This window comes from Copadichromis virginalis, linkage group LG7 (assembly GCF_057382275.1).
Source record: "Copadichromis virginalis isolate Kocher_CV1m ecotype Utaka linkage group LG7, C_Virginalis_male_GT1.1, whole genome shotgun sequence".
Classification (NCBI taxonomy): Eukaryota; Metazoa; Chordata; class Actinopteri; order Cichliformes; family Cichlidae; genus Copadichromis; species Copadichromis virginalis.
Window position 1 is genome coordinate 26372405 of NC_140624.1, and position 13412 is coordinate 26385816.

At 43.2% G+C, this 13412-nt stretch overlaps 1 protein-coding gene across 3 annotated transcripts in view; it reads left to right on the forward strand.

Moving 5' to 3' along the window:
* ntrk3a (neurotrophic tyrosine kinase, receptor, type 3a) overlaps window positions 1-13412 on the forward strand; it is a 97344-nt gene that overhangs the window by 63274 nt on the left and 20658 nt on the right. For all 3 annotated transcript variants that reach the window (XM_085462727.1, XM_085462730.1, XM_085462729.1), the window contains 3 exons: window positions 612-626; window positions 773-819; window positions 1268-1373. In XM_085462727.1, coding sequence (XP_085318853.1) covers window positions 612-626; window positions 773-819; window positions 1268-1373 — 168 coding nt within the window. The remainder of the gene's footprint in view (window positions 1-611; window positions 627-772; window positions 820-1267; window positions 1374-13412) is intronic.

The window sequence follows — 13412 nt, forward strand, 5'->3', positions numbered from 1 at the left end:
CTGAACTCGACTCCCACAGAGGTAAATTATATTACTAATAGTTTTACATCTTCACTGTGTAAGACTCCATACTGTGGTTCCTCTGGGAAACACTACCAGTACTTGAATCATTGGTATAACTCTTAAACACACACCTTAGAGCAAATAACTCATATGCTGAAGATGAAGTGGTGCTTGTTTATGTAATTACAGACCCCTCTTCACACACCAAGGTTTAATATGGAGTAATGCAGGCCGTGGCAGATAGTTGCTCCTCCAATGAGCCTGGTTCTGTTTGAGGTTTCTTCCTGATAAAGGGGATGTTTTCCTTCCCAATGTCACCAAAGTGCTTGTTCATAGGGGTTCATAGGGTTTTCCTCTGTTTTCTCTGTATTATTGTAGGGTCCCTTATCTTACAATAAAAAGCCCCATGAGGAAATTACTGTTGTGATTTAGCAGTATACAAATAAAACTGAATTAAGTTGAATTGTTGCATGTATTATTTTTTGTTGTTTTGTCTAACATTATGAAAAAAAACATTCAACAAACGAAACTGTTCAGCAGCAGAAATCATATCAAGCAAAACTGCAAGAATTTGTTAATAATGTGTGATTTCTTTCTTTTTCTTAAAGGACCCACAGAAAAAGGTGAGTGGAATAAGATGCCACCGCCTAAAACGAGTCAGTTATGTTGCCCCAAACACTAACCAGCTACACCCAACAACTAAGAGATGCACCTGTACTTTACCTCTGCCTGGGAAAACAAACTAACATTTTTTGTGTTTTTCTTACAGTAATTCCAACTGCAGAGACTCACATACCGGAGGAAGATACTTTTGGGGTAAGAGAAACTGTCTGCTGCCTACAGTGCAGTTTTTAGACCCCTTCCCAGGCATCTCAACTGCCATTCACATCTTGCATCAGGTGATTTCAGTGGGTCAAATAATAGGGTGAGCTAAGGTCTCCCAATCGTTTCACCCGAAACCTCTGCTGATAATGACCCACAGCTTTTTTCACACCTTGGCATGTGGTGAGGCCCATGATTGATAGTGAGCTGACGACCCTCATATCTAGGGATTAAATACTTGGGATTCTTCACCATTTGGTTTTAGAACTTAAAAATCTTACTAGTTCAAAGATTACTGCCTGCTGAAGACAGTATTTTGTGATGTTTGTGGGTCTAAAGATACTGAGTCCTCGCTCCTGAAAATACTTTAGAAGTCAGGTACTTTCAATTCAATGCCGTGAAACTGTGTGACTGTGACGTTTAGACTTCATGTGATTTACAGGTATCCATAGCAGTGGGCCTGGCAGGGTTTGCCCTAAGTTTAATGCTGGTGGTTCTCTTTCTTCTCATCAACAAGTATGGTGGACGATCCAAGTTTGGCATGAAAGGTAAGAGCGAATGTATTTTTAGTCTTTCTACTCTGTCTTTGATCTGGAATAAAAATCACATGTGTGACTTGTATGAAGGTGGGCAGCAGAAAGAGGAGCTCACAGTGCTGATTGTAGTCGTTCTAAATCTGCACTATAGAAATAAAATTGAACTGAATCCTTGGAAGGAAATATTAAAAGTGTGAAATCTGCTTTGCTCGTTTTTTCATTGTGTGCACACACTCATATGAGTATATAGTGTGGTGGGCTGCAGAAAATTGCAGATAATATTTGTGACATACTATGCAAACATGGTACTATGCTATGCAAGCAATACAAGTGCAGTCAAGACCAAATGGAGGAACAATGGAAGAACACATAGGAGACAACAAAGTGGCAAAAAAACAGTTTGACTGTTTGGCCAGTCTGGGCGTTTTTTCACCTTTGACCTCTACAGCATCTTTCTTTTCCCCCTTTGTCACTTGATGCATGCTGGGATGAAATCTTTTTTTTGGTTGGATAAGACTTTTATTTTATATTATTTACTGACTAGTAAGGAACAACCAGCACAGCATTCTGTTGAAATCTATATGAACTGATTATGATAACATATTGCAAGACTAAGCAATACATTGTGTTGTATGTTATTTGATTAGCTATACTGCTGATGGCAAAGATATTGGGATTTTTAGCTTGCTAAATGTCACAAGTGTGTACAAAAGCAGTACAATTCCTTGGAAATATTGGGAAACAGATGTTTCCATGCATAATTTATTCTCCCTATTGTTATTCTGAGAAGCAATTAGAAACATGCTCGGTATTATTGTAGGGTCTATACCTAACAATGTAAAGTACCTTCAAGCAACTGTTGCTCTGATTTGGCGCTATGTAAATAAAACTGAATTGAATTGAAATCAAAATGTTACATTGAAAATAAATGGGGAGACACTAGTGGTGAAAACTTGACTATAAAAAAATCAACAAAGAGAAGCATGCTACTGGCATGCAGTATGGGTGGAACGGGTACACTGAGTAGCATGTGGCCTTTGCCGTGCAGTAGTACACACTCCTAGCTGAGTGTCTGCAGCAGAACAGAGGTTTAAAGCTACTGCATGTCAACTCACACACTGCCATCATGAGGTGGTATCTAGAGGTGGGTGTTTGCACACATCAAATCTAGAAATAGTGAAAGTAAACTGTCCACAGAATGCTCATGTTTACCAGCCTGACTCATATCAGTGGATTCGAAAGGGATTAGAGTGGGAAAAGGTCCAGGCATGATGAGTCAAGCTTGGATTTTTCTCAGCTTCACATTGTCACTCTGTTTGGTTGGAGAGTTTATGTGCTTCAGTTCAAACCAAATTTTCTTTTTAGTGTCTTGATGAGAATTAAAGTTACTAGACAATTTTTATTTCTTCTGTGCACCAACACAATCCATAAATCGAACAATTGAGATGTGATTGAAGTGCAGCTTTTACATTTTTAATTTAAAGGGTTTCACAAAGGTGTAAAAGAAAGAGGGAACAAAAGCCCAATTAGATGAATGTTTTCTATCCTGAAACTGCTGTCAGGCAGCTTTTTCTGAAGAGAAACTGACAAAAAAAATGGTGTTTCACCTTGCAGAAGGCACAATCACTTTGTGACTTGTGTGTAGGTTCATTCTTAATAAAACTAAAGGCTGTTAAATATTGGAGTTGCAAAGATACCCTGTGCTCTCTGAGGTAAAATGAGTTGAACTACTTAAGGTGATGATGTTCTTACACAAATGAGAAACCCCATAGTTGCAGTTATTATGATAATTATTAGCTTTGACAGTATGCACACAGGTCAGAGCTCAGTGATGGGTGACCATTAACTGTGATACTTATTGGGACAATTTCTCATCAACAGAGAAATACTGAGTGTATCACTTCATCTTCACATTGCTGTACTGCAGTGTAGTTAGATTACAGTTGTTTCGTAGTCTCCACAGAGAGATTGAAAATTTCAAGAATATTGTGCTTCTCCAACATTCCTTAATTGTGTCTCAAACTTTTGGGCACATATTTTGGCAATGAAAGGAAGTTTGGAAATGGGCCTGTAGGTTTTCTTCAGTGGTGTGTCAATGTTTGTTTTTCAGTGGTGGTTGGATAAACCCGTTTAAAGCATCTGGCGACACAACCTGAACGCAAAGAGCAATATATCAGAGTGACTACAGAGGACTGAGGTTTCATTTTGGTCAATATTTCAGATATATCTTCTAAGTCATTTTAAGACCTCATAGGGGTCTTCAAAAGACCCCTATGAGTAGAACATTGAGGGAACAGTTTACCCAGCCTGGGATAGGATTACCAGGGCTCCCAACCATGGAGCCAGGCCCGGGGAGGGCAAACGTCTGGCGGCCAGGCCTTAGTCCATTGGGCCCAGCCAGGTACAACCTGAAAAAGTGACATGAGCTCATCCTCCTGTAGGCCCACCACCCACAGCAGAAGCCGTAGGGTTTGGGTGCAATGTGTGTCGGGAGGCAGCCAGGAGCAGGGGCCCTGGCAGACTGATAACCGACTACCAAAACTAATGGGACATGGAATGTTACCTCCCAGGTGGAGAAGGAGTCTGAGTTAGTGCCTGAGGTTGAGAAGTACTGGCTAGATATAGTGGGGCTCACCTCAACACATGGCTTGGGCTCTCAAACCAGTCTCTTGGAGAGGGGCTGGACTCTGTCTCAGTCTGGAGTTGCCCATGGAGAGAGGTGGTGAGCCGGGGTGGGTATCCTAGTATCAACCCAGTTTCCTGCCTGTACATTTGGGTTTCTCCCAGTAGATGAGCAGGTTTGTTTCCTGCACCTTCAGGTTGGGGAACGGGTCCTGACTATTGTCTGCGCTTATGCGTTTTATGGCAAAGTCCCCTAAAACTGTGGATGGATTCAGAGATCCAAGGAGTGCTGGCTTGACTAAAGTGGCACTTTGCTAGTATATTTAAACACAGTGAAAGCAGCACACACTTCCATATCATCACAAAGATATTTCTAGCAAAAAGTTCTCCAAATTTTCTCCACCAGTAATGTGTCAAGAGTACTTGGTATGTGCAATAGAGAAGCTGTCAAGGCTAAAAAACAAACAAACCATCAAATAAAAGACATTATAATCACTAATAAAAATGTCCAGGCCAAGTGACAGAATCATAGTTGGTTGGCTGGGCCAGCTATGTGTTTACCGAGTCACATGTTGAATAAAATGAAAAGATTCTAGAAGATTATGAAAGTCAGAAGCTATGGAGCACAAGCTGTAATCAACATGAAAATTTAAACTCCCCAACAGAATGATTCTTTCCAACTTAATGGAGGACAATAAGAAATCACCAAAATACACTAAGAAACTCACAGCTGATCCTGATGGTCTACAGATTAAAATGACATAGAAAGGATGAATCCAACCAATCGTCATCATCTGTATCTCAAAGGATTTAAAAGAAGAATTATTCAACATTTGACAAAAAAAATATTGCTAAAAATTACAGCCAGCGAATGGCAAACATCATTAATAATTTTGTAACTAATTGTTACAAAGCATAATTAATTGTATCTAATTGATATAGATTATGAAAAGAGATTGTTAGGAGAGTAAATTCAATTCAATTTTATTTATATAGCGCCAAATCACAACAAAAGTCGCCTCAAGGCGCTTCATAGATACAGAGAAAAACCCAACAATCATATGACTCCCTATGAGCAAGCACTTTGGCGACAGTGGGAAGGAAAAACTCCCTTTTAACAGGAAGAAACCTCCAGCAGAACCAGGCTCATGGAATGAGCCTGGTTGAATGAGATGATAAATGAGATGATATGATGAGATGAATGAGATGATAAATGAGATGCCAATTTTACTTTACATTAAAATACATCAGTGACCTATGTCTGGCCCTCAGTGTGATCAGTGTGGCCTGAGTGAAGCCCTAGAGAAACTGTGTTTTAATGGCCATGAACACACAGAAACCCAATATGAACCATCTGGCTGTTCACGTGCATGCACGCTCACATTTTGAAGACATTTAGCTTACAGTGAGATGAAGTGTACTGATATTGTGTCACTGTTCACTTCCATTGCTCCAAATGCATGGTTTGTAAAAGAATAAAAAAGGGATGATTCCATTAGGGCTTCATAAGTCCTGCTCCTCAGAGACTATTTGGGGAGAAACTCTCTGGTTTCTTCTAAGAACATTGGCATCTTTATGTCACTGTACTCTCCTTTTGGTTCCAATAGGATTGTTGTGTTCTTAGGAGAATAAAAAATGTCTGTAATTGAATGTGTTATGGTCCTTGGTCAGTCCAGTCCATTCTTTAGTATGACCCTTTTTTAGTTGTTTTATTCTACTGTAAACCTTGAATGATACCATGCTCTCCCCCCATTGAGCTACGGTCTGTCTTTCTACATCTGTCTGTCTGATGCATATAGTCATATAGGTCTTCTGGGAGTGAAATTCAATCGAGGCTGTACTACATGCAGAAAATCTATATGAAAATTAATTATGAAAAACTATTAGGCATACTGTATATTTATTTAGTTCGGTGCATTTGTAATTCAGGGTTTAGATAATAAAATGTAGATTTAGGTTTAACATGTTGGTGGACAATTCTTAACTTACAAAATATCTGAATTGTAACTTTATTGTATTGAGAGGGTTCTTTTTCATTGTGTCTGAGGGATTAAATTTTAGCCGCCCCCCCCCCCCCTTTAACAAGCTGCACATGTTAAAACTATATTCATCTGTGGATTAATCACATATTCTTTTTTTTATTCAGTTCATTTCTTCAAAGAATGTCATGTTTGCAGTTTGTCAACACTGCTGTAACATTCAAGGCACAAAGCAGCAACCAGCATCACAATGAGTTTGTTGCTGTGACAACTGAGTGTTTTCTCTGAGTTTCCCACCCAAGCCAGTGAAAAGGCTCTGAGTGTTTTAGCCATCTTTATATAGTCCGTCTGTGGCTGTACACTCACTTTTTCGTGAGCGTACAGCCTTTTTTGGCAACTATGACTAAATTATCTAATAAAGGATAAACAGTTTCGAACTCAAATGTTCTTAAAGGTCAGGAAGTGAACTCACAGCCAAACCATAATCATCCATCCATCCATCCATTCGCTTCCGCTTATCCTTTTCAAGGTCGCGGGGGACGCTGGAGCCTATCCCAGCTGTCATAGGGCGAAAGGCGGGGTACAACCTGGACAGGTCGCCAGTCTGTCACAGGGCTAACACACAGGGACAGGGACAACCATTCACACTCAGATTCATTCGCACATTCACACCTAGTGGCAATTTGGTTTATCCAATTAACCTATCCCCACAAGCTGCATGTCTTTGGAGGGAGGTGGGAGGAAGCCAGAGTACCCGGAGGGAACCCACGCAAACACGGGGAGAACATGCAAACTCCACACAGAAAGACCCCGGCCTGATGTTGGAATTGAACTCAGGACCTTCTTGCTGTGCGGCAACAGTGCTAACCACCGTGCCACCGTGCTGCCTTATTAATACACCTTAATCATAAAAAACAAAAAATGATACAGCAGTCTAGCTGCGTCATTTGTTATATTGTAATTGTTTACACTGATATCTGCGATAGATATCCAAATATTTGAGTGAAGATGAGGTTGAAATTATTTGAAGTCAGTAGTAGGGGTGCAACGATACACAAAATTCACGGTTCGGTTCGGTTCGATACTTTGGTGTCACGGTTCGATATTTTTTCGATACAAAAAAAATGTTCATGCCTTTTTAATTTGTCATTTATTAAAATTATAAATATATATTTTAACTCAAAAGTACAGTTTTTAAATTTAACCCTAACCCTTGTGCGTGTTTTTTATTTTGACAGCGAATGCGCACCTGCGGACCACTTATGTGCAGCCCTGGTTATTTAAGATAAGATAAGATAAGATAAGATAGCCTTTATTAGTCCCACACGTGGGAAATTTGTTTTGTCACAGCAGGAAGTGGACAGTGCAAAAGTTATGACGCAAAAATTAGAATACAATAAGAATAAATACAGTACACAGCTGTACAGAATAGAATAAAATAATATACTATATACAGTAGAATAAAATAGAATAAAAATATACAATAAGATAAAAATAGAATACGAATGCTATATACAACTGAGTAAAAATACAACGATGATAGAAAGGATTATTGCACTTAGTGTTATTGCACATGTGTGGATGTGTGTGTTTGTTCAGTTAAAGTCTTTGTTGTGGAGTCTGACAGCAGTGGGGAGGAAAGACCTGCGAAATCTCTCCGTCCCACACCGTGGGTGCCGCAGTCTCCCACTGAAGGAGCTGCTCAGTGCTGTCACAGTCTGCTGCATGGGGTGGGAGACGTTGTCCAACAGGGATGACAGCTTAGCCGCCATTCTCCTGTCACTCACCACCTCCACTGGGTCCAGAGGGCATCCTAGAACAGAGCTGGCCCTTCGGATCACCCTGTTCAGTCTCTTCCTGTCCCCAGCAGAGATGCTGCCGCCCCAGCAGACCACACCATAAAAGATAGCAGAAGCCACCACAGAGTCATAGAAGGTCTTCAGGAGTGGGCCCTCCACCCCAAACGACCTGAGTCTCCGCAGCAGGTACAACCTGCTCTGCCCTTTCCTGTAGAGGGCGTCTGAGTTATGAGTCCAGTCCAGTCTGTTGTTCAGATGAACACCAAGGTACCTGTAGCTGTCCACAGCCTCAATGTCCATACCCTGGATGTTCAGTGGTTGCAGTGGAGAATGCTTGTGCCTGCGGAAGTCTACCACCAGCTCCTTGGTTTTACTGGCGTTGATCTGGAGGTAGTTCAGCTGGCACCAGTCCACAAAGTCTTGAGTCAGTCCTCTGTACTCCTTGTCGTCCCCATCAGTGATGAGGCCGACTATTGCAGAGTCATCAGAGAACTTCTGCAGGAAGCACTGGGTGGAATTGTGGGAGAAGTCTGCAGTGTAGATGGTGAAGAGGAACGGAGCCAGAACCGTTCCCTGTGGGGCCCCCGTACTGCAGACGACCCTGTCCGACACACAGCCCTGAGTCCTCACATACTGTGGTCGGTCGGTGAGGTAGTCCAGGATCCAGGTAGTGAGGTGATGGTCCACTCCAGAGTTCACCAGCTTGTCCTTCAGAACCGAGGGAAGAATAGTGTTGAAGGCACTGGAGAAATCAAAGAACATGATTCTCACAGTGCTTCCAGCGGTCTCCAGGTGAGCGAGGGAACGATGTAGGAGGTGAATGACGGCATCATCCGCTCCAATGCCAGGCTGGTAGGCAAACTGAAGTGGGTCCAGTGATGAGCTTATTAGGCGCCGAAGCTGAGCCAGGACCAACCGCTCCAGGGTCTTCATCAGGCCGGTGTCAGAGCCACCGGCCTGTAGCTGTTGAGGTCCTTGGGGCGTGAAGTCTTTGGCACTGGTACAACACAGGAGGTTTTCCAGAGCTGTGGGACTCTTCCCAACCTCAGGCTCAGGTTGAAGAGGTGCTCCATCACCCCACACAGTTGGTCCGCGCAGGACCTGACGACCCTCGAGCTGATGCCATCTGGGCCCGCTGCCTTCTTGCCATTAATCCTCCTCAGTTCCCTCCTAACCTGGGTGGTTGAGAGAGACAGGCTGGAGCCTTGTGTTGAGTGTGTATTGGATGCTGTTGTTGGGGGTGGGGAGGAGTGAGCAGGGTGAATAGAGGAGGTGTGAAGTGTCTGAGGTGGAACAGCAGCAGTGGGGGTGGGTGAGTCTGCAGCCGATGTTGCAGACTGCCTCATGGCTGAATCAAATCTGTTGAAGAAATGATTCAGTTCATTTGCCCACCTCACATCCCTCCCAGGCAGAGAGTTCTGCTGTTTGTGGCCTGAGATGGTTCTGAGGCCTCTCCAGACTTCACCAACGTTGTTTTGCTGAAGCTGGTTCTCCATCTTCTGCCTGTAGCTGTCCTTCCCATTCCTTATCAGTCCCCTCAACTCTCTCTGCACCCTTTTCAACTCCTCTTTGTCTTTGGATTTGAAGGCCCTCCTCTTCTGCTTGAGGACAGCTTTAATTTCTGGGGTAATCCAAGGTTTGTTGTTGGAGAAACACCGTACAGTCCTGGTAGGTACGGTGTTATCCACACAGAAATTAATATAGTCAGTAATGCATGTAGTAAGGCTGTCGATGTCCTCTCCATGGTCGTCACAGATCACCTCCCACACAGTCGACTCAAAACAGTCCTTAAGAGCCTCCTCGCTCTCCTCTGACCATCTCTGCACTGTGCGGGTGGCTGGTGGCACCCTGCGCACTAAGGGCTCATACACAGGGACAAGGTGCACCAGGTTGTGGTCAGATTTGCCCAGTGGAGGGAGAGGTGATGAACTGTATGCCTCTTCAGCATTGGCATACAGTAAGTCCAGTGTTTTATTGTCTCTGGTTGAGCAGGTCACATACTGGGTGAAGGTGGGCAGTGTGGAGTCCAAAGAGGCATGATTGAAGTCCCCTGATATTATGAGAAGGGCTCTCGGAGATTGTGTTTGCAGTCTGCTGACCACTGAGTGGAGAGTGTCACAGGCTGCATCCGCGTTGGCCGAGGGGGGGACATACGCTGTTATTGCGATAACATGCGAGAATTCCCGGGGCAGATAGTACGGACGCATGCTAACGGCTAACAGCTCAATGTCTCTGCTGCAGAGTTGTTCTTTCACAGTGATGTGCCCAGGGTTACACCATCTGTCGTTCACAAAAACTGCCAGTCCCCCTCCTTTCCTCTTACCGCTGTCTCTCGTCCTGTCCGCTCGCAGCATCTGAAATCCCGGTAGTGTCACGCTTGTGTCCGGAGTTAGCGGTGTTAGCCACGACTCCGTTAGCATCATGATGCTACATTGCCGGTACTCCCTCTGTGACCAGGTTAGCGACGTGAGTTCATCCATCTTATTGGGCAAAGATCTTACGTTTCCAATGATTACAGAAGGAAGAGATGGTCGATAACGTCTCCTTCTCGGGCGACGGCGCTCCTTCCCAGCACGACACCCCCGTCTTTTCCTCCTCAGCTCGCTGGGAATGTCGGGTCTGTCCGCCGGCAGTACCGCTGCGGGACGCAGCGCTAACAGCTGATCCTTACTGTAAACAAAGGATCCCTGCTCTGGGTCCCCAGACACGCGTGAAAAAAGTAGAAATAAACTAAGAAAAACGACCAGAACTAGCACAAAACGGTAGAACATGGTTGCAGAGTCTAATTACTGATACGTTAGTTATAAAAAATTACGAGAAGAAAAGATAAGAAAGAAAGAAACTCAGAATGAGCAGAGCTGCTGTTACAGGCTGCCGCACACGGGGGGCGCCGGAAGCTAGTCATATTGCAGCCACAGAAATTCTTTTGTCCATGAAACCATAAAGCTGCACTTTCTTTTTGCCTTATAGTCTGATTTGTCATGACTTCTCCTGCTGCTTTTACACACACTCACATAAGCTCAGCGATTCTCTGCGCAATCAACCTCTCACATGTTTAAGCTGCGGGAGATTTCACTTGTCATGTTTGCATAGTAAGCTAACAATTAATAAGACGATGTCAGAGGAATTGGTGCACAAATTATCATCACTCACAGATCAGTGCTGTCGCTCTCTATACACAGTTCGCACGATTGCAAAGTGAAAGCAAAAAAACAAGCGCAAATTCAAACGCGATTTCAATATGTCACATATTGACAGTGGCGATGCCAATGACATAATTACCCAGCTACATTTCTGAAAGAATGCAAAAGCATTGACATATATTTTTCTTCCTACAATAGCCCGACGGGTAGGGAAGAGATAGATTTTGGTAGCCCGACTGAAAAAAATACCGCGGTAAAGTGAGCCGTCATTTGTGAGCCGCGGTCAAGCCAGCCGCCTCTTATCCGCCGCATAAATTTCCTTGCGCTTTTACACCAGTCTTTACGGTAGCGCCTTTTCGCTTTATGTGCCGATTGAAAGCCTATACCTGCGCACATACTATATGAGCAATATATATATGGACATCAACTACTCAGGATGACTTTTAATGAATTTTTGAAATAAACATAATTATAGTGTATTGACTGTATTGCACTGAATATGAGTTTACTGTGATTTCTGAGTAATATTACAGTAAATCTGGGTAAAACCTGGCCCAGAGGTAAAGTAGGTGTCCGAGAAGAGGATTGTGTTGAAAGCTTGGCATCAACTTTTAAGAATGATTTTTAATGAATTTTTGAATATGCAACCAGACTGTCACGATGGCTGTATTGGGCTGTTCCATTGTAATTTGTGTGTTCGCGCGCGCGCACGTGTGCGCGAGTCTAGGCTTTCAATCAGGATATAAAGCGAAAAGGCGCTACCGTAAAGACTGGTGTAAAAGCGCAAGGAAATTTATGCGGCGGATAGGAGGCGGCTGGCTTGACCGCGGCTCACAAATGACGGCTCACTTTACCGCGGTAAAAAAATCGCTAGCCCCAGGACATCGGGCTAGCGATATTGCAAGCCCTGTATCTGATTGAGGAATCATGCATCTTTGGAAAAGAGAGTTTATTACAGAGAAATGTCTCTTTCCAAAATAAAAGCTATACTATCCGCTTCTTCTGGGCTTTATTCTCAGCAGCATAAGGAGAATCATGTGCTAACAGCTGTCTAAATGACTCGGCTAAAGTTAGTAGCATGCTTGTTGTTTTTGTCTTTGCACTAGGATGATGTCGGCGTAAATGTGCAGTCATATTCGTTGTGTTCCCACTAGTGCTTTCAGGTTAATCTCGTTGAAATGACCTTAACACCACAACACGGCAAATCTCCGTTAACGAGCTACCGCCGATCGCCCCGTGCATGGGGCTGGACGGCCAACACGTTAACGAGCTAACTGCGCTAACACACTAGTTCCCACCCATGTAATTGAGCATTGCATGGCACATCCAACATACTGTTTTACTTTAGTCCATGACTCGCTTACCTTCAGGGTCATACGTCACATGAAAACCAAAATAATTCCAAACGCCAGATCTGAATGAGGGTGGGGGAGGTCCATGTTGCAAGGAGAGCTTAACTTCTGTCTTGCTAGCTTGCCCTGCGCTCTTCCTTCTGACTATGCTGTCTGTGTTGAGCGCTCAGTGGATCTGCGCTCGACAGTGCAGCCTAGGCGGAGTAGTCGAACGCAGATTCACTGAGCGCTCAACACAGACAGCATCGTCAGAAGGAAAGTTGATAAAATAAATTACAAATGTTGTATTGTTCATACATATGCGTACCGAACCGAAAGCACTGTATCGAACGGTTCAATATCGATACGAATATCGTTGCACCCCTAGTCAGTAGGTAGTGATTTCAAATCAGTTGATCTCGAATCTGCAGTGCATGTTACTATGGAGATTGTACTTCGATAAATAATCAACCACCTTCATAGTACAGAAAACCCAGGGTTAACCCTGACGTTACAGAGATAAGGTGAAATCCTGCTTCGTAGTACAGTCCTCTGGGCAGCACAGATACATAAAAACTCTGGACTGACCTACTGAGTAAACAGTTGACAACTTAGTAGGATTGCTAATAAGGCAGATAAGACAAAGCTGTAGTACTGACAAAATTATTCACTCACCCATCTGAATCATTGAATTCAGAAGTTCCAATAACTTCCACTGCCACAGGTGTATAAAACCAAGCACCTTGGCATCCAGACTGCTTTTGCAAACATTTGTGAAAGAATGGGTCGCTCTCAGGAGCTCAGTAATTTCCATGATACTGTGATAGGATGCCACCTGTGCAAGTCCAACTATGAAATGTCCTCACTACTAAATATCCCACAGTCTACTGTCAACAGAGAGAATTAAAGCACTTTAAACAACTACTGTCACTAAGACAACAATATAATTCATGTTTGCCTTGTTTTTATATTTGTCATGTTTGTGACATAAAGTATATCTTGAACTGGCTTTGAAGTACAAGCTGTTTGGATTCTAGTTTGTTGATTGATTGTTATGACTGATTGTTAAGGTTAGCTATATCGTCCTAAAACACAGCCTATTCATTATGTCCTCTGTAGCGCATAAAAACCGTTGAACTGAAAGATACTTTTTTCCTCGGTTCTCAGGAGGATAAGT